This window comes from Euprymna scolopes, chromosome 13 (genome assembly GCF_053919585.1).
Source record: "Euprymna scolopes isolate OS-2025 chromosome 13, ASM5391958v1, whole genome shotgun sequence".
Lineage (NCBI taxonomy): Eukaryota > Metazoa > Mollusca > Cephalopoda > Sepiida > Sepiolidae > Euprymna > Euprymna scolopes.
Window position 1 is genome coordinate 127,173,342 of NC_136494.1, and position 20,605 is coordinate 127,193,946.

Sequence of the window (20,605 nt, forward strand, 5' to 3'; positions counted from 1 at the left end):
GACTGTGGCAATTTTGCACAAATTATACCTAATTCAACAAAAGGAAAGCCAGAAATAGAATTTCCACGTTACTAGGTATACAAAAATTGCTGCAGATATCCTATACTTTATTTTAGTGTTGCACAGTGTTATTAAAATTAAATAAATTCTGGTCGATAACGGCTAACCTGGATTTATTATTGATAAATGTATTAAATTCAAAATTAGCCAATTTAAAAAGGATATAACCTTTGGTGCCTCTAAATATCCTGTATATCTTAAGTTTCCGTGGATTGGAGAAAAATGTGTCCCTCTTATTAACAATTGTTTTCCATTTGTTCTACCGAGTATAATTTTCAATACAAAACCTGCATTTCTTTCTTTTAAAAAGGACAGTTTGCCTCACACAAAACTTAGCAATATTATATATAAATTCCAATGCCAGTGTGATGCTGTCTATGTGGGGCGAACCAGCGTTCACTTAAAAATAAGAATCAAACAACATGTACCTTCAGATTTTCGTAATACAAACAAATATAAAAATGAAAATAAATATAAAACTCTCCTTAACCCACAATAATTTGGATTCTGCGATTGGCCAGCATTTACTGGATAATCCAGAATGTGGTTCAGCATATAAAGACGATTTTTTTTTCAATTTTATTCTGAGGCCGATCGAGTAATCATTTGAAAATTCTCCAATTCGTCTCCATCGCACGATTCAGGCCCTCTCTCTGCCGGCAGAAGATGTTCATTAATACATTAGACCTTTTTCGTAAGAAGATACCATAATTGTAAATGTATGTTTATATATATATATATATATATATATATATATATATATATATATATATATATATATATATATATATATACGGATGATATGGGAAAAATGTTATGCGATGTGTCGAAAGATACCAGAGCAAAAAAATATATATATATATATAAAAGGGAAAAAAACAGATTTGATATTCCCGAAGCGCTTTTCAACCGACTCTCTTCAGGGGAATCGTCGGTATATATATATATAATTATGGTATTTACAAGAGAGAGACAGAGCAGGAAACTAATATGTATAAACTTCCTGCTCCCTCCCTCTCGTGTATATTTTCTATGTGAGATGAACAGTCGTTTCCTTTTTTTTCTTACTCCAGTATATTCATATGTGAGATATATTTTTCCTTACTCGTATTCTCTTTTGCTGTTTTTTTTTCAATATCTATTATATATAATTTCTTTTTTTCCCCCTTCCTTCCTTCCTTCTCGTACATATTTATTTTTATTGTAAATATGTCCTGCTCATTTTCATTCTATTTTAACTTCTTCCCCTTCCTTCTTTCTTTCTAAAAATCAAAATGCCATGGTACTCCCCTGATGAGGATGACGAAAGAAGTCTCAGAATAAAGGAAACCCTCTTTTCTGTCATATATATATATATATATATATATATATATATATAACCTTTCTGTGTATTTTACTTGCCATTAGCATATTTTAATACTATATATATATATATATATATATATATATATAACCTTTCTGTGTATTTTACTTGCCATTAGCATATTTTAATACTATATATATATATATATATATATATATATATATATATATATATATATATATATTATAGCGGGTAAAATCAGTTCCCCAAAATGGAATAGTTTTACATCACTATTAAGTCCCCTTACAAAGATAAAGCAAACATTATCTCCAGAATTTTTATTTCAATTTTGATTAAAAAATCCATTACATAATTCTGATTGAGGAAAATGTTTAAAATTTAAAGCTTATACTTATGTGATCATAAGAAGAAATTGACATTCAGATCATGTTTAATGACTATGGACGAAATTTAATGTAAAATTGAAAGATTTTAATTCTCAAATGAGAAATTGTTTCAATATCGTGCCACCTTTTAATTACTTCAAAAAAGATTTAAATTCAAGGAATATTTATTTATTCACAAAAAGTAGAAGTATCCGAATTTTTATAAATAGCGTCTACTTCTTCTTTGCTGCTTTGCATAAAAGTTAATTAGCCAAAATCTAGTCCACATTTCCACCCTTCAGCCTAGCAACTATTTTCCCAAATTCATAATGATCGGTTAATTAATTTAAGATTGAATTTCATACATCGAAATATATAACCATATATACATAACCAACTTTAAATATGAGTTCATTTGGAGATTGCTAAGAAAAGCGAAGCATTATTTTTCTTTATTGACAGGAAATAAAATGAAATCCATAAAAAATTCCAACTAAATTACAAAAAAAAAAATGGATTAAGATCAAAAGAATTGTTTCAAAAATTCATTAAATTAAAGTTTAAGACAATAAGGAAGAATTGTGGATTGAAACGTTTATTGTATGTTATCTTTTGTTTTACACAGATATACAGAATCTTGTGGCATCCCTAGCTGAGCTCCAGCACAGATTATCAGCCAAGGATGAGGATGTTTCCTTTTTGAGACATTTTCTTCGTTCTAAGGATATCCAGCTTTTGTTAAGGGTTTGTATTTTGGTTTTAAACAATGACGTAGTAATTCTATTAGCTTTTTCCTTAAAATTTCTTGGAGTTAAATGGGATATGCAAATTAAGATTGCAGTGGTCACAAATAGGCAGGATGCTGAAGGATATATGCTAGATTGTTATAGCTTTTTCATTATCTTTCATATTTAAGATGTGTCACAAATTTTACGATGGTGGTATTAAGCATTATAATTATTATATTAATATATTTTTTGTTAAACCTATATATAAGTTATCATTTGTAATTAATTTTCATATACTTTGAAATAGTAGTGTATTCTTTTTACTTTTAAACATTGTAATTTTATTTATATATATATAAATATATGACACTAATTTTCGACATGCATAACAAGAAATACAAGTAAAAACTAATAAAATTAAATTGAGTGTAATTTTTACTCTATATTGAAGTAGAAGAATCAGGGTTTAAATCGTATATAAATATTATTTATTTTACACGCTATAAAACCGGCAAAATTTGATTTGAACATCGCAAATCGACAAAACCTTAAATGACGGTGGTCGCAAATTTTTCAGAAAACAGCCAAATGAAACGTTAAAAATATAAGGAAGAAAAGTCAGTACAAATATACATTATACCTTGTTAAAGTTTTGCTTCAATCATTAGTCAAATGAAATATAACAGTAAAAGTCTCGAAATATTATGAAAAAAAAAAACATGTGTGTAAGTGTGCATATCCAAAAAAAACTTATATTTTAGCAGACAACACCTAAAACAACGTATCTATGGACGGCTCTAAGTGACAACTTTTTCTTGATAACAATTTATTAATTTTCAGTATCATAATTTTTCAGCTCTAAAAACGTACTATTTATTCTAGGGAAATTAATTCTTAATTTTTAAAACTAAGTATTATTTAAATTTCAAATAAATTCTGAAATGAACTTTATGGGAAACTTATTTTCAATTCAAAATTATTTTTATGAAATTATTTTTATGAAATTATTTTTATGAAATTATAAACTAAACGTCACTTTGTTATTTAATATTAACAGATTGTAAAATCAGCCGTCGTGCACAAAGAAATTTAATTAACTCTGAACTAATAATTGTTTCAGTTATTTGGTTTAGAAATTATATTTTTGTTCTAACAATGACGAAACAAGTAATATAAGTTATGCAAAGATGAATAAATTGATTTTCCATCGGAAAAATTATTCACGTTTAATTTCTAAATATATTTTTTAATTGCTCGTTGACGAAGAACTACATCGATTTATTTTTTTTTTAGTTATTTATTAACAGTAAAATTGTCTGTTTATTCATAAGTTTTAAGAGCAAATCTTTCACATTTTTTTTTTTTAGAGTCTGAAAAATTCAATCATTAAAAAAAAATATTATTTTGGAAATATTTTGAAATTTAATAGGCGAAAAATTTTAAATGTAAATAACACATAAAATGTTGTTTTTTTTTTGTAAAACTTAAATAATTTTAATATATTTTCCAACTTCTTTTTTTCTGAAAAATTGATAAAAATCGTACAAATCGGTAATATTTGTGACCCAAAAGAAATATATTTTACGAGGGGCGTGCAGTAAGTAATGCCCCTGACCCACTTCCCATACCAGTAGAGCAACGAAACTTGGCACAGTTATTATTCTTTCTTTACATAGGAACCACCCAGAGTTATGCATTTTTCCCATCGTTTGATGCAGCTCTGGAGACTGTTTTTGTAGAACACCCCAGGTTGGTCCTCCAACCATGACGTGACTTTAGAAATCAAGGCTGCATCATCTGGGAAACGCTTTCCTTTCAAAAACAACTTCATGGCTGGGAAGAGGTGAAAGTCAGAGGGTGCAAGGTCAGGAGAGTAGGGAGGATGGGGAAGGATTTCATAACCACACACCTGTGCTTCTGATCTGGCGACATGTGAGTTGTGGACCAGCGTTGTCCTGCAGGAGGAGGGTACCTTTGCTGATCTTGCCCCGCCTCTTGATTTTGATAGCTTCCCTTAATTTCCTCAAAAGTGAAGCATAATAGGCTCCTGTAATTGTGGTACCCTTTGCCAGGAAATCTGTCATCACTACTCCGTCCTAGTCCCAGAAGACTGTGAGCATAACCTTGCCAGCAGAGGGCTGCACCCTTGCCTTCTTTGAAGGTGGTGAGTTCAAGTGCTTCCACTGCATTGACTGGGCTTTGGTCTCTGGATCATAGTGATGGACCTAGGTTTCATCCTGTGCAATCAGTCTTTTGAAAAACTTTGACTCATCTTCTTGGCACATCTCCAAATTTATCCTCGAGCACTCGACGTGTTCTCGCTTCTGGAATGGTGTGAGCAACCTGGGAATCCATCTAGCAGACACCTTATGCATATGCAAATGGTCATGAATGATAGTTTCCACAGACCCTGTAATAATCTTGACATCTTGGACTATTTGGCGAATAGTAATGCGCCGATCTTCCAAAATGGCAGCCTCAACTTGATGGACAGATGCCTCATCAATGGCAGAAGAAGGGGGGGGCGACCAGGTCTGGGAGCTGTTTCCACAGACTTCCGGCCATGTTTGAATTCACGATGCCAGCATTTTACAAGGTCATATGATGGGGCATTATCACCATAAGTTTCTTTCATTTCATCAAAAGTCTCCTGTGGTGTGCGTCCTTTCAAATACAAAAACCGGATCACTGCTCGACATTCAACAGGCTCCATTTCACACCTGACTCAGTTCAAACACCTGTAAAACAGAAACCACAATTAGTTCAGAGCTGTAATTTGCCACATAACTCGTAGAGATATAAATCATTGCACATGCAAAATTTCAGCTAGATCAGACAACTGGAAGTGGGTCAGGGGCATTACTTATTGCACGCCCCTCGTATTTCATCATTCCAATATATTTTAATGTGTAAAAATACTATGATGTAAATCTCACCCCAAAACCAAACTTCTGATAAGATCGTGCAGGGGTGGAGGAAATATAAGAAATCTTTTTTGTATATTATTTTATTTCAGTTTATATATAGTTCTGCAGTTTTTAAAATAAGTCTGTAAAAAAAAATAACGAATTTAATCAATTATTTGATTTTTGAGAGAATTTTAAAAATCGCATTTGTTTTTACTGTTATTATTTGCTATGGGGGTCGAAAATTCCGCTTTTATTAGTGTCATACCTATATAGATAAATATAAATGTAAGTTTAGTAAGCCAATTCAACGCAGATTTAAAAATAAATAAATAAACAGACATTTCTTTGTTTATAAATCGAACTTTTCAACATAATCACATCTTCCTCAGGATAGACACAGTTTTCTTTTCTTTTTTTTTGTTTTTTAATCTTTTTTATCCCTCCTGGCATGATGCCACTAAGAAAAAACAAAACCCATTTCGTGTTATCAACGGTGATTTTTTTTTTTAAATGTCCAACTTGGTAGATACATATGGTCGCACATGGAAAGTTATACATGATAAAAACGTTTAAGTACAAATTCAATGAAAAAAAAACTGTTTATTCTGACAAAGACGTGATTACGTCAAAAATTCTGATTTGTAAACAAATAAATGTTTGTTTATTAAAAAAATAATCTGTGTTGAATTGGCTTACTAAATCTACATTATAAATTTGGACTTAAACAACGCTTTTATCACGGAGAAAACTATATGAAGAATTTTAGTAATGGTGCTTATTAACCTTTTTTCTCATCTACACCTCATCCAAAAGATTGAGATCTGAAAAGTTAGGAGGCCAAATCTTGGGGGTCATTCACTGCTGGATTTTTAAATTTGTTTAAGTGTCTATTAGCTCTAATTAGGCGGTTTTATGGACAACATTTCACATTACTCCTAACATACGCTATTCTTTTGCAGTTGCATTCATAAATATTCTAGGATGACCACCATGTGTGTGTGTGTGTTGACAGATAGTGATAGGCACCATATAAAATAAGAGGTCTAGGGTCAATTAACTAAATATAGTGAGAAATATTCTAGGATGACCACCAATATGTACTTATATGTACTTGTGGAATAAATGCGCGTGTTCTCATGCTATTAGGGTGTCTAGAATGTCTCTTACATTTAAATGATAATCACACACTATTACAATTCATAGTAAATTTCATTATCTTTGACGCTTAATCAATAGAGAGAGAGAGAGAGAGAGAGAGAGAGAGAGAGAGAGAGAGAGTGTGTGTGTGTGTGTGTGTGTGTGTGTGTGTGTGTTGACAGATAGTGACAAGCACCATTTTAAAATAAGAGTCTGTAGTGTAATGGGGTCATAAATGTATGTTAACGTTCGACGCTGCCAAGACAAAGCTAGTTTCCTTTAATAATTACATAAAACCTTACCAACCACCAATAGCTATGGCTAGAGATATTTTACCTGAGAGCACTTCGTTCAAATTCCTTGGCTTAACGTTCACAGGAAACATGAGTTGGAATAGATACATTGAGATCATTGCTAAGGCTGCTGCAAAGAAGGTGGGCTCTCTCTATCGTGCTAGAAAGTTACTTACGCCTGAAAGTATCCTGTACCTCTACAATGCCACCATTCGCCTATGTATGGAGTACTGTCGTCACATTTGGGCTGGTGCATCTGCTACTTGTCTCTCACTCCTGGGGAGGGTTCAAAAGAGAGTCACCAACCTAATAGGTCTTGAATTGTCATCTAAACTTCAGCCTCTGTTCCACCAACGAAATGTTGCATCCCTCTGCCTGTTCTACAAATATTTTAATGGTGAATGTTCTGACGAACTACAAGCACTTGTACCCCCTCGACGAAAATACCCCCGACAAACCTGACAAGCAGCGAAGTCCCATCCCTACACAGTTGAGATCTGTAGATGTAAGAAAGCCTTTTACTCTAATAGCTTCTTCCCCAGAACTGCAGGACTTTGGAATTTTCTTCCAGTTTTCTGCTTCCCCAACTGTACTGACATGCAGAAGTTCAAGTGTAATGTGAACAGACATTTTGCTGCTAAACTCCCTACATAGTACCCCTGGAACTTAGGTCCCTGATAGTAGCTCTCTACATCAAAGTGGCAATATGCCTTGTTTGGGGTGAAAATGTAATAAAAAAAATTAACTAAATACAGTGAGAAATAATTTTAAAAATGATAGACAGAAATTTTCTAAGAAGTCGGCCAGTTGATGTTAACTGCAAATTGTTGATTAAGATAATTAAAAGGAAATTTCTTTTAAAAATAAAAATCTCAAAATTAAAGAATATTTTAGCTTGTATTCTTTGTACTTGAAAACAACAGGAAAAGGCCTTAGGGGAACAAGCGTTGACTAACTAAGCTTTAGTATAACGGTAAATGAAAATAATAACAGAAATTTGTTTAAATAATGAACAAGTCTACTGATGTTTTAAGATGTAATTTTATATTTTGGAATTCATCCATTTTTCTTCTTTTTTTCCTCTTTACATTTCGTTGGATTTTATCTTTTATATTAATCTTACGCGTATATGAAAAACTGCTATTGTCGTAGGAGGCAATAGATACTCTTCGAAAGAGAATCTGTGTGATGAGGAGTTTGTAATGAAGCAAAGGTTGCACAATTTCCAATAAAATTACAGAGAGAAATTCAAAATGATTGTAAGCAATTCTGTGATTGGTGTAATTCGGAATTTTTCCTTCTATGATACAAGTTGAGTCTATCTTATTTCATCCCATATTTTGCAGGAGAAGAGATGGTTCCTAACTTTTTCTAGGATATTAAGAAGGTGACGTTATAGCCATGGCAATGTATGATATAGTATAACACTGTACAAAACATCTAGAATTTCTCCAATTTTTTTTTTTTATCTTTTTTTAGAAATTTGAAAATAAGTTGAAAATAAGTTAGTCTCCTTGCCACTTTAAAAGAATTTCATGAATGCGGTATTAAAAAGCTGACAGATGGGATGAAAGTCATAGGGAATGTAGACTATATTAATGATTTAATAAATCTAATATTCTTCTTTTTGTTGTTGTCATATTAAAAATAAAATGGATATAATTTACATCACAACTTAATATTTTCATTCTTTCATTTTATGAAATTTATCGAAACGTCACAAGAAAAATTAGTTTCTATCAATTTTTTAAATTCTACATTCTATCTCATCTTCCCTTCATCCATATTGTTTTTATTCATCCGATATTTGTTATTACTTTTCATACTTAAGTTGTGTCTTTTCGCTCAACAGTAAACATTATATTCGGTTTAACGTCTGTTTTACATATCTGGCATGTATTGATTGGCTTTTAGAAATTGATTTTAAAAATTAATTTATCTCTGGTCAGGTCTATTTATCTCCCTTTCATTCAACTTTCATTATCACTTCCATCTTTTCCTTGACTTTCCCCTGCCAACCGATCCCTCTATTTTACATCTACCTACCAAGCACATTTCTCCATTATTTCAATGTGACCATACCAACTAAATCTACTGTTATGCACATATCTCCCTATAATGTCTAGCTCCAATTTTCCTCTGTAACACTCAACTTATGCATCCAACATATCATGTTCATATCATTTCTCTCCAACGATGCATATCCTTAATCCTTACTGACCAGCTTTCACTGATTTTCCTGATAGACTCTTCACTTGGTCAACCGTGACAACATTTTGCTGGTTAGTAAAGACAGAAATTACCTTAATTTCATCCATCTTCTTTTTATCACACTGACATCAGATCCCATGTGTGTTCCAATGGTCTCACCAAAGTAAAAAAAAAAAATCTGGTTATGCTCAATAGCCTATCTAAATATATTTCCTCCATATCTGAATTCCTATCCGTTTCCATTGTCACTTCTTGAACACAAACTCAGACATTTTTCTTTTATAAGAACCATGACATTTTTTGCTTATTCCACTTTTAATATTCAATATATACAGCCTAAATATCTGACATATGTTATTTGATGGAACGTTTCAAAAGTAAATCTAGTGTACTTAACAGGTAGTCTATATATATATATATATATATATATATATATATATATATATAAAGCTGAATGTCTGTGTGTGTGTCTGGTCACGAATAGGCTCCTATATGGTTGACTATTTTAAAAAACTGATTACATATAATGATAGAAGATGTATCGAGACTCAGGAATGGGTATGTTTGATTTGGCAGAACGGTGGTTCATTAAAATTGTGGGGTCTGCGTTCGCACCTGGTCCACAAAGTATGGAAATAAAAAATTTAAAAATTAAAAAAAAAAAAACGTTTACAAGTGTTTTTGATATAGATGTACATAATAATACTTTGATAGGTATGTTTTAACTTAAATAGGGATGGTATAATAAAATTGTGGGGTCTGAATTCGCACCTGGCCTCCATAGAATGGAAATAGGCACAAACTTTAATAAAGACTTTTCATATCTATCTGCGTAAGTATACTTTGATAATTATCTTTCAGTTTGAAGAAATATGGTATAATAAAATTATGGGGTGTTTGTTCGCACCTGAGATCGATAGAATGGAAATATGTCACAAAGTTTAAGAAGGTTTTTTAATATAGATCCACAGAATATTGTGATAAGTGTTTCAGTGTGAACAGGTATGCTATAATAAATTATGGTGTTTATCTATTTTATTTTTACTTTCATCATATTTTGTTTTGGTTTTGATACCCCCAAATTCGAAGCTATCTCTTTACAACCCTTCCTTTTCATAACCTATCATACTTTCATAAATCAGAGTCCATTTTCTATAGGCTGTTTTTGAACCCAGTCAACAACGGGTACTTTTGCTAGTATATATATATATATAGTCTTTGAAGTTTTTAACATTTGAAACCACACAAAAAATTATTTTTTATCATTCATTAAAAAAAACATCTAGTCAGTAAGTCATTTAATCACCTGCAATCACTGCATCAACTCTCAAATTTACTATAATACCAATTTTTATATTTTTTAAGGGATCATCAGTTGTTTACCATGAAACACTGTTTCGGGGATTTAAAAACAATATATATATATATATATATATATATATATATATATATATATATATATATATATATATATATATATGACTACTTAATTTTATTACATAATATATGAAAATATAATTTTATGCATAAATTTTCAGTATTTACTTCAACACCGCTTAATACATAAGTAAAGCTAGGTAGTAAGTTATGAAAATATATATGGCAATTAAGCTGCACAGAGGCTTCTGTCTTTCATTTTCGTGAAAATTCGTCAGGCTTATGCTGACGAATTCTCACGAGAATGAAACACGGAATATTCTGTGTAGCTTAATTGCCACATATATTTTTATAATTTATTATATGTGTGTGTGTTTAAATCTATATATTGCTAAGTGTAGAGTTTATAGGCATGGATTGTGGGTTTGTCATGCCAAGTTCACCTACTGCATCACTATTATTAATAAGCTTCGAAAGGTATGAATCCATATATCCTCTTCCAGCCATGAATTAAATTGTAAGATAAACAAGATTCTCAATTCTTGATTGAGCAACAAGTCAAAAATAATAGAAAATAACCATAGTCTTTCTTTGCTTATCCCAACATTGTTTCCAGCCATCCTGGACTTTTTCTTGACACTAAAATCGAGCAATGAAGTATAGGAGAGTTTGCGATTGAAGATTGCACAATCTTTTCTTCACTGTAAACTCGTCTGCAGATGCACTCTTTACAGAGGGTATCCATTGCCTCGAGACAGAAAGAAGGTCTTGTATAAAGACATGTAGTTATCCAAAGTTTTATCTATACACTATCAGCCACCGAAGAGTGCTCCATTCATTTTTAGGAAGAGATTGCATATATATGTGTGTGTATGTATACATATATATGATGGACTCTCCCTCGTAAATCTACATAGATGATTTGTTTATAATGGTGAAGGCTTTGTGTAGAACCAACCACACTTTTTGGTATTACTGCTAAACTTTGTCGGTGCAGATTACTGCCATAGGACAGAGTATACAGTAGACTGCAGGTTTTTTACATGAGTTTCCTTCTCCTAGATACATGTCAACGAAGACTTGGGATGCATCTCTCCCAGTGAATTAATGCGCCCCCAGATACCAACCTGGAATTTCTACAACTCTGCGCGGTACATATAGCACCTAGCCTTTCAAAATCGTCACTCATCTGGTACTGGCCAGGTTCAACATTGCTTAACTTTGGTGATCTAATAAGAACTGGTGTGTCAACGTGATTGTGCCATATATATATATATATATATATTTCTGTAGAAATATATTATCTTATAATATATACCAATTCTTATTTAAGAAGCTCAATGTAATTACAGAGCAACATAATGAATTAATGACAAAAAACTATATTAAAAAATTCATGATGTTGACCATCTTATAATTTATTCCTTTAATTCAGTTGACATATACATTGACATTCAGTTGTCAAGAATTGTAAATGTCAACTGAATTAAAGGAATAAATTTATAAGATGGTGAACATCATAAATTTTGGAATATTGTTTTTTGTCATTTATTCCCTATATATATATATATATATATATATATATAGTTTTTATATATACAAATTATTTAGCAAATAGTACGTTTGTATTCATAAAAGTTGCTTAAACAAATCTACAGCTTTATTTCTTATTGAACATTATTCAATAAATTCAATAAAGTTCACTGGATTTATTTATAACTTCACTGAACCCAAATTGTACCCAAAATATTAACAAAACTTAACTAAATTGATACAGCTGGCGTTGCCGTTGCATTCTCAATGGACTCGATGTCCTTTCAGATAGAGCTTTACAATAAATGTGTTGAGTAGTGACTTCACCCAAGATCCATTTATTAATAAAAAGGTTAGATGTTTTAGAATTTGCTTACCTGTACAGTTTCTAATTGGTATTGAAACATAAAAATACTTCAGATATTATTATTATATTATTATTAAACTCAAATATTTTATCATATTCTAAAACAGTTTTCCATATAAAAAGATTTTTTAGTCATCTTCATGCTATACTAGAAAAAATGTGACATATTGAATCACCTGTTGAACTCGGGTTAGATTCGTGGATAAAGTGGGTTTCAAAACCAGTTAAATTTAAGATTAAAAAAAAAAGCAAAACACGTTAATCTGCTTCTCTCTCTCTCTCTCTCTCTCTCTCTCTCTCTCTCTCTCTCTCTCTCTCTCGCTGTGGATTAAATAGTGTTATGGCTTGTGATGTTTCCTTGTGAACTATTTCAGTCATGGGCTTTATAGTTAGTTTTGTGAAAAAACAGAATAAGTTAAAGAGACGAGAGTGATACACATTACATAAAATAAAACGTGATGAGTTAGTTCATTACAATTTATGGCCAAATAGAAAAATTAAAATCGTTTTTTTTTTTTCAAACATAACTCAATCTAAACTCAGGAATATTTTAGCATGTATTTTGTGTAGTTAAAATGTAAAAAAAAAACTGAAAAAACTCAGGAAAAGGATATTAACCATGCAAACAATGTCAGCAAAAAAAATCAATGAGATACATAATAAATTACGATGCTAAATAAAATATAAAATGAAGTTGGTCGAATTCTTGAAGTTAAATCCATATAGCAATACATCTAAGAAACCGTTATTTCATTCTGTCTAATCAATTTCTCTTCTTCTTTCATGTTCTTTGCAAAAATGTAATGTATTTCATTTTAGTGCCTTTTAATAACGACTTTTTACAGTTAGGAAGATTGTTAGATTGAAGACATTTCCCATTTATGGCCTAAAAAGCACCAATCACTTACAAAATGAATAACTAGTAATTTATGCAGCTTATGTCTTGTCAGATACTTTTAAACATTGCATAAATTAATTAACATTAAATAATTAACTTTATCAACATTAACATTCTTTTAAATTAGCAAATTACAAAATTAAAATTCAAAATTACAAAATTAAAATTCAAAATTACAAAATTAAAATTCAAAATATTTGAGAAGTTAATTAATATGAGACTTTCTTTCCTGTTTTTATAGAATGTTATTCACATCCAATTCAAAATATGAGTACTACTAAATTATTTTCGTTAAATATACTTAACAACGAATAATCAGAACAGACATGAAGTTGTTTTATTTCTTTCTTAAATCGTTAGCAAAACTGTGACAAAGAGACAATGATGGAAGTTGATAAAGATGTTTTTGACTCATCATTTTTGGAATTTTACACTAGACAGTCAACAATAGGGTTGTTTTGAAATTCAAAACGTGAAAATGGAACAGCCATATTTTTTATTTGTTTGTTTGTTTGTTTTTTTTTACCTTAAAATCAAAACTTACCAAACATACGCAAAGGCGCAAGCAAAATTAAACTGTTTTTATGATTTATTACTTTTTGGATTTTTACACAATAATAACAGTATTATTAATTTCTATTGGATTATTAATTTATATAACAAAATCAAAAGGCAATTTTCTTTTTCTTATGAATCCTCCTCTGGCAAATACGTCTCCAACATGACAATGCCAGCACACTTAAAAAATCTCGAAATGATTTAACAAAATAAAAAAAATCATGAAATCTCACAAGCAACGCCAGGTTAACATAGCAATATTTACTTTTCTTTTTTTTACATAAAATAATGATATGGGATTTAGGGATAGGAGCTTAGGTTACTTACTTTTTTCCCAGGCAACGTCGAAATGAGTTGGCCAGTATATCCAAATGATTGCATAATTTCGTATTGATTTTTACTGGTTGCTTCAGTTTCCCACTTAATTGTGATCACTCTATCTCCATTTGTGTCAATCATTTTGATTTCAGATTGTTTGCTTGTTAATTTTAAGATTCACTTTTCCTTCTATCATCCCATTTCTATTCTTCCCTTTTTTCTTTCTTTCTAAATAAATTTATTCTAATAAGATATTTGAAAAGCATATTTAAAACTTTATCACTTAAAAGCATGCTATTTGAATGTCTATTGTATCATTTTCACTTAGCTTAGTAGAAAACTTCTTGTCCATATTTAAATACCTTTTCTTTCAGTTCTTTTATAGAATAGTGACTCCATTGAGAAATACTCAAGTGTGACAGGAGCACAGATGAACTATAATACTTTATTTTGGCCTATAAACTTTAATTCTTGCTATAAATTACTTTAGAATTGACATTTTAAAGGATTCAAACGTAGATTGTATATTGTGTCAGACATGTTTCTTTTTATTATCTCTCTCTGCTAATAAAATTGTTAGGCACGATTCTCCTCCACATAACTTTGATCAATACACATAATTGTTGTTTTTTTTTAATTTATTTCAATTAAATATTTACTGAAACCAAAATAAAATAATACGAAACTAAAGCAATATTTTTTAAATTGTATTTTAAAAGTTGTAAGCATGACTATATTTTTAATTATTTTCTTCAGAGCCCTCCACTCTATAATATGTCTCTGCTCTTATAACGGCAGGTAAATACAATTGCATTTTTAAAAAAATAGCGATAGATGATTCAAAATTGATTTTGAAATTTTGAAATTGATAAACAAAAAGTAATTTCTGATTAAGTATTATAGTTCATGATTTGTGTCCTTAAAACAAAACAAAAAAAAACAGTATTGCTCAATATCAAATTACTATTCTATAAAATGACCATTCCTTTTGATTTTTATGGCATTTTTTTTTATTTTTGCTTTTACTCTTTTTTTTTTCTTTTCTTTCAAATTATTTTGATATTTGTTTGCGTGTGTGTGCGTGCCACTTCTATCATCTGGTCACTTTAATAAATATTGGTTTTTCTCTACTGATAAAAGTTTAAATCCTAATTAATAGACTTTTGATCTTTTAACTTAGATTTCGTTTTTCGGGCTCACTTCCTCATCTTCGATGTTTTTTCCACTACGTTTCGGCCGTATCATCTTTCGGTCTTCTTCAGGTGTATCTCAAACTCGGGAACTGTTTTTGGGGGGAATTTCGAACCCAACCCTTTATTGTTATGGGGGTACCATGTTCTCGTTCCATTCAGGCCGTCCCTGCTGCTACCGCTTAATGCTGTTGCTGCTGCATCTATCGCTGACATTGTGTTGTCAGGATTGAACTCAGCACCTTGGAGACTTGCAATGTCTGCTCCAACGTCTTAGTCGCCTCGGCCATGTGTCACTAGGACGATGATGTATCCATTTTTGGAACTGTTAAACTTAAATTGTTATTCTAGGTTCTCTCTTATGATTAGAAAATTCCAAAAAAACAATTCCCGAGTTCGAGATACACCTGAAGAAGGCCGAAGGATGATACGGCCGAAACGTAGTGGAAAAAACACCGAAGATGAGGAAGTGAGTCCGAAAAACGAAATCCATAATGAAATCACCTCATCCCAGAACTATAGACAATTAATATTCTATCTTAGAGTTTGATCGATTGCTCTAATTTAGAAATAGTTAACTTTTCATAGCGGTATTTATACTTTTTAAAAACATAAAATCATTACTTTTTTTCAAGAGCAAATTAAAACTTTAACTTTATAAGAATATGTATTGTTTCAATATCTTAATTATCCTTACAAAAAAGGTAAACAAAAAGAACTTATAAAGATATGAATTTATGTTCACAAGTAATATGCAAAATATTCTACATGTGTTACAAATTCCTGATGCATGGAGATAGGAACAACCGGATTTACTCAAATCGGGTGGAAGGAACATATGTCACAGAATTTGTCTACACCAAATAGGAACTGTGAGCAAACGAATATTGTCAGTTTATAATTATATATATATATATATATATATATATATATATATATATATATATATATATATATATATATATATATATATATATATATATATATATTTAGAAGCATTTTGTTACTTCAATGGTCTGCCAGAAAAATGAGGCTGTTTTCTTGTGAATCATACCAATAATTGACCACTTCATCTGATCTGAGACTCAATATATATATAAAAAAAAAATGGATCTCAAGAACCTTTTATAGGATAGTTTTTACAAAACTCACATCACAAAGTAAACCACATATTTATAATTGCATATTATATTCTTACCAAATTTGAAACTTACACGTTTGTTAACTTTTAAGTCATGTTTGTCTTCTGTATAAAGTGTGTGGTGAGGTGACAGAATAAAAGGAAAAGAAAGCATTATTTTTCCAAAAGTTAAAGATTACAACTGACACATAAAAGTTTACTCAGAAGACCAGTTCTAGCCATAATCTCAAGATAGATTAAGAAATTGATACATGCATTGTACGTTTGATTGTGAACACTTCACTGATCTTCATCACCAGCTCAGCTTTGATGTTGTCAGTAGATCAGTGTCTTTCTCAAAGGTACCCAACACATTAATCCATGAGGTTACAACTGGGGAAATTAGGAGGCCAAGAATTGTGGCTGTTAAACTCATAGAAATTATCCAACAACCATTTGTGGCTCTTTTTGGGGGTTTAACAAAAAGCTGAATCTTGCTGCAATGCATAGTTTTCCAACAATAGCATTCTCCAACCAGAGTTTGGGTCCTGGATATGACCTTAAACTATATCCAATGGTGAGGCCCCAGCTTGTGGGTTTGGGGGAGTGTGGAGCCACCCTTTAATTGCCATTGCTCCCATTCTGACCCGGACTGGTAGTACCTGTTAGGGTCCCAATTATGGGTTAAACCGACTTAAAAAAAAAACAAAAAAAAACAAATATACTCTATTAAAAAAAATTGTTCTTCAAAATCACTGAATTCGGCATTAAATAACCTGAAAAGGGTTGATATGCCGTAAAACAAAACCAACCAACCAACCAGAGTTTGATCAGAGTCTCCAGTAGCCTCATATATTTCTTCAATTAAGTTTTAGGACTGTTCAAAGATGTGGGGTCGAATGATATCGTTTCACTGAAAACATACCCAAATATGTGATGCACAGTTTGGGGGAACTTATTCTTCATGATATGTGACATCAGATGGATTGTTGTAAAGTCACTTGCTATTCTAGGTATTGTGCAACTAGTTCTCGCAGATGATTCCAACTGAACAAAATGCTTCAACTTCTCCATGAGCTTATTTGCTTTCTAGTGATTCTTCGTTTTAATTGTCAGAATGTGTCATTTGTACAAGTGATAATGAAGTATTTTAATACTTGCTTTGAATCATTAATTATATAGAACTCTTTTTCAATATTGAGATGGATGTAAGATTATGTCAGCTCATTTTTTCTAAACAAAAACTTTAACATTTATCCTCTCAAATACTGCAATATTCACCAATACATCAATCTGCTTTTGGAAACAGGAATTTTTTTTTAATCATGTAATAATACTTGAAACAGTCAGAAATTGAAGTATGATAAAATTTTAAATATTTTTCTCCAAAATAAAAGGAAGAATACCACTTAAATACCAAAACAGTCTGAAAAGCTATGAAATTTAACCGGAGCATTATCCATGTTTGCTGAATTAAATCAATTATTGTTTTTTATTTTTATTTTTTTTTTTTTTTTATTTATTTTTTTTTTTTTTTGCCATAATTTTACTGGGAACAACACCTCATCATATTATAAAGAGTCCAATTTTTGGTTTGGGAATGCTAATAGTCATAGTCTTAGAATTCCTGTACATTTTGATAAGAAATAGTTTCTCTTTTATTTGATCTTTTATTTACTACATGATAACATTGTGTTTCTTGGCTATTTTAAAGAAGCATCCAATTAATCAGTCATTTAATTTTTCAACCATATCTTATTTGGACGCTTAATAAATAACAAAGTCATAAAGAAACGATTTCATAAATTAGGTTCATTCTTTTGCCATCAAGCAATAGTATGACCATTAATGAAGCCAACAATTTGTCTTGTGTAGGAATTACAGCAGGTTTTATTCCTGTCTGCAAAATTTGTTGAAGATAATGAAAGATTATCAATCTGATTTGCATTGTTTTTCTTTCTTTAAATCTCTTGACTGTCAACAAATTTCTGTGAATCTAGTATTATTTTCAATTTATTATACCATGTTGACATCTCTTACTTTAATCTATAATTTCATGGCAAATTTTTATTTAAAAATGTTTAAATAAAAGAAGGTTATACACACATATAATTGTATATATATGTATATACAAGATAACCTTATATATATATATATATATATATATATATATATATATATATAAACTGTGTCAATTGCTTTATTGCAGATTAGTAAAATATCAATATTTCACAAAGAAAATGAAAATTATATCTTCAAATGACTGTTTAAAGGTTAGTTATTTCCCAAAATTTTATTCAAATCCATGCAATATTCACGAAGTTATGACATTTTATTTATTATCAAGTAATTCATACTGTCCATAGCTTTATCGCAAGTCTTTTAAAATGCCAAAAAAAAGGGGCGATTAACGAATATCAAAAAGGAAAGGATTGTTGCTGGATTCGCAGAAGGATTGTTCATCAAAAATTTAGCTATGGAGCTGGAAAGGGATCCAAGAACTTTGGCTTCATTCTGTGAACAACCCCAACACCAAATCTAGAAAGGATAAGGAGAAACCTTTCACATCGTGATATTCGGAAAAATTCATAGGGAAGTCAACTGAAACCCAAACAGCATCAATGCTTCCATTTTTGCAAAAGCTAGAATCGTTCCAAGATCCAGACAGGCCCGATGTAATGTGTTGAATGAGATGGCAAAGAACATCAAAACTATTCCAAGGCATCCATTGAGCTAAGAACATTGGGAAAAACGAAAGGCTTGGGCACAGAATTACATGAAAATGGATTTGCAACGTGTTCTATTTACAGATGAGACCCGTGCTACTCTTGACGGTTTGGATGGATGGGCCAAAGTTTGGAACTCGAACGGAACTCCAACCCCTTACAGAGTTCATCGCCCACAAGGAGATGGGGTGATCATGTTTTGGGCAGGAATCATATGGGATAAGTTTATTGGACCATTCCGAATTCAAGAGAGTGTAAAACTTACCAGCAATGCGTACACATCCTTTTTGGACGGCTAGATGACCTACTATTGTCACGTCGCTTTCAGATGATTTTTATGCATGACAATGTACCATCCCATTCTGCTAGGGCGACTGCAGCCTTCCTTGAATCTATGGGCTTCTTTGGATAAACTCTAATTACCTGACCACCATATTCTCCAAACCTTACGCCCATTGAATATTTCTGGTCAATATTAAAAAGAGGAGTTTATGAGGGTGGAGAGCAATTTACTTCAAAGGATGCCTTGTGGAGAACAGAGCCATAGATCAAACAATTGACTTCCCCGGGGGACAAAAGGTTGTTTTAAGTCATTAAAAAAATGGTGGATATGGCGATAAATAATTCATTTATTTGAGGCTTATTTATTTTTAGCTTAGCTTAAGATGTGCTTTTTTTTTATTATTCTTTGACAGAAAAATATAATAAAAAATAAAGTTTGCATGATAAAGCATTGTATTTTTGCCCTAAAACAGCATTTTAAGAGACCTGCAATAACGTGATGGACAGTGGAAATTCTACAATAAAGAATAAAATATAACTTTGTGAATATCACATGAATTTGAACAAAATTTGGGGAAATAACTAACCTTAAAGCAGTCGTTTGATAATATAATTTTCATTTTATCGTAATGTATATTTAGTGAAATATTGATATTTTACTAATCTGCAATAAAGCGATTGACGCAGTTTATATATATGTATATATATGCTATTTAAATCTATTTCTCAAAATCAGAACTGAGCCGAATTAAGACAGCAGAAATTGTGTACACAAAGGGTGCAAAATTTTTTTTCAGATGTAGATTTATACACAACACTGGTCAATGCATATTCTCTCAAGAAACTCAATCTTATCATGCAAGAATCCAGCATTTAATCTACATAGCCTGAAATGCAACCGATTTTCTTTGGAAGTTATTTACTTATTTGAAATTTTTATAGGCTGGATGTCTTTCCAGTGTAGTGATGGGCACCAGTAATTTACTGAGACACCATTACGAAGGCTAAAGAGCACTTCACCTGCCCTTTTGGGGTTGAAAAAAAATGATGATTAGTTTTACAATAATTATAAATGTGGCTTATCTTTATAGCAGCTCACAACATGATTATCCAATCATTAGGAGCGTATTACTAAAATTTGTATTCAAATCCATATTTTGAAAGTTATATATATATGTTTTGAAAGTTATTAATCCACTTCTCACGATT

The 20,605-nt window shown here is 31.0% G+C and overlaps 1 protein-coding gene across 16 annotated transcripts in view; it reads left to right on the plus strand.

Annotated features, from left to right (window-relative positions):
- LOC145292181 (MAGUK p55 subfamily member 7-like) overlaps positions 1 to 20,605 on the plus strand; it is a 752,193-nt gene that overhangs the window by 408,382 nt on the left and 323,206 nt on the right. For 11 of the 16 annotated variants that reach the window (XM_080138452.1, XM_080138454.1, XM_080138453.1 and 8 more), the window contains exon 6: positions 2,375 to 2,493. The exons of the other annotated variants lie outside the window; for them this stretch is intronic. In XM_080138452.1, coding sequence (XP_079994578.1) covers positions 2,375 to 2,493 — 119 coding nt within the window. The remainder of the gene's footprint in view (positions 1 to 2,374; positions 2,494 to 20,605) is intronic. 16 annotated transcript variants of the gene reach the window in all.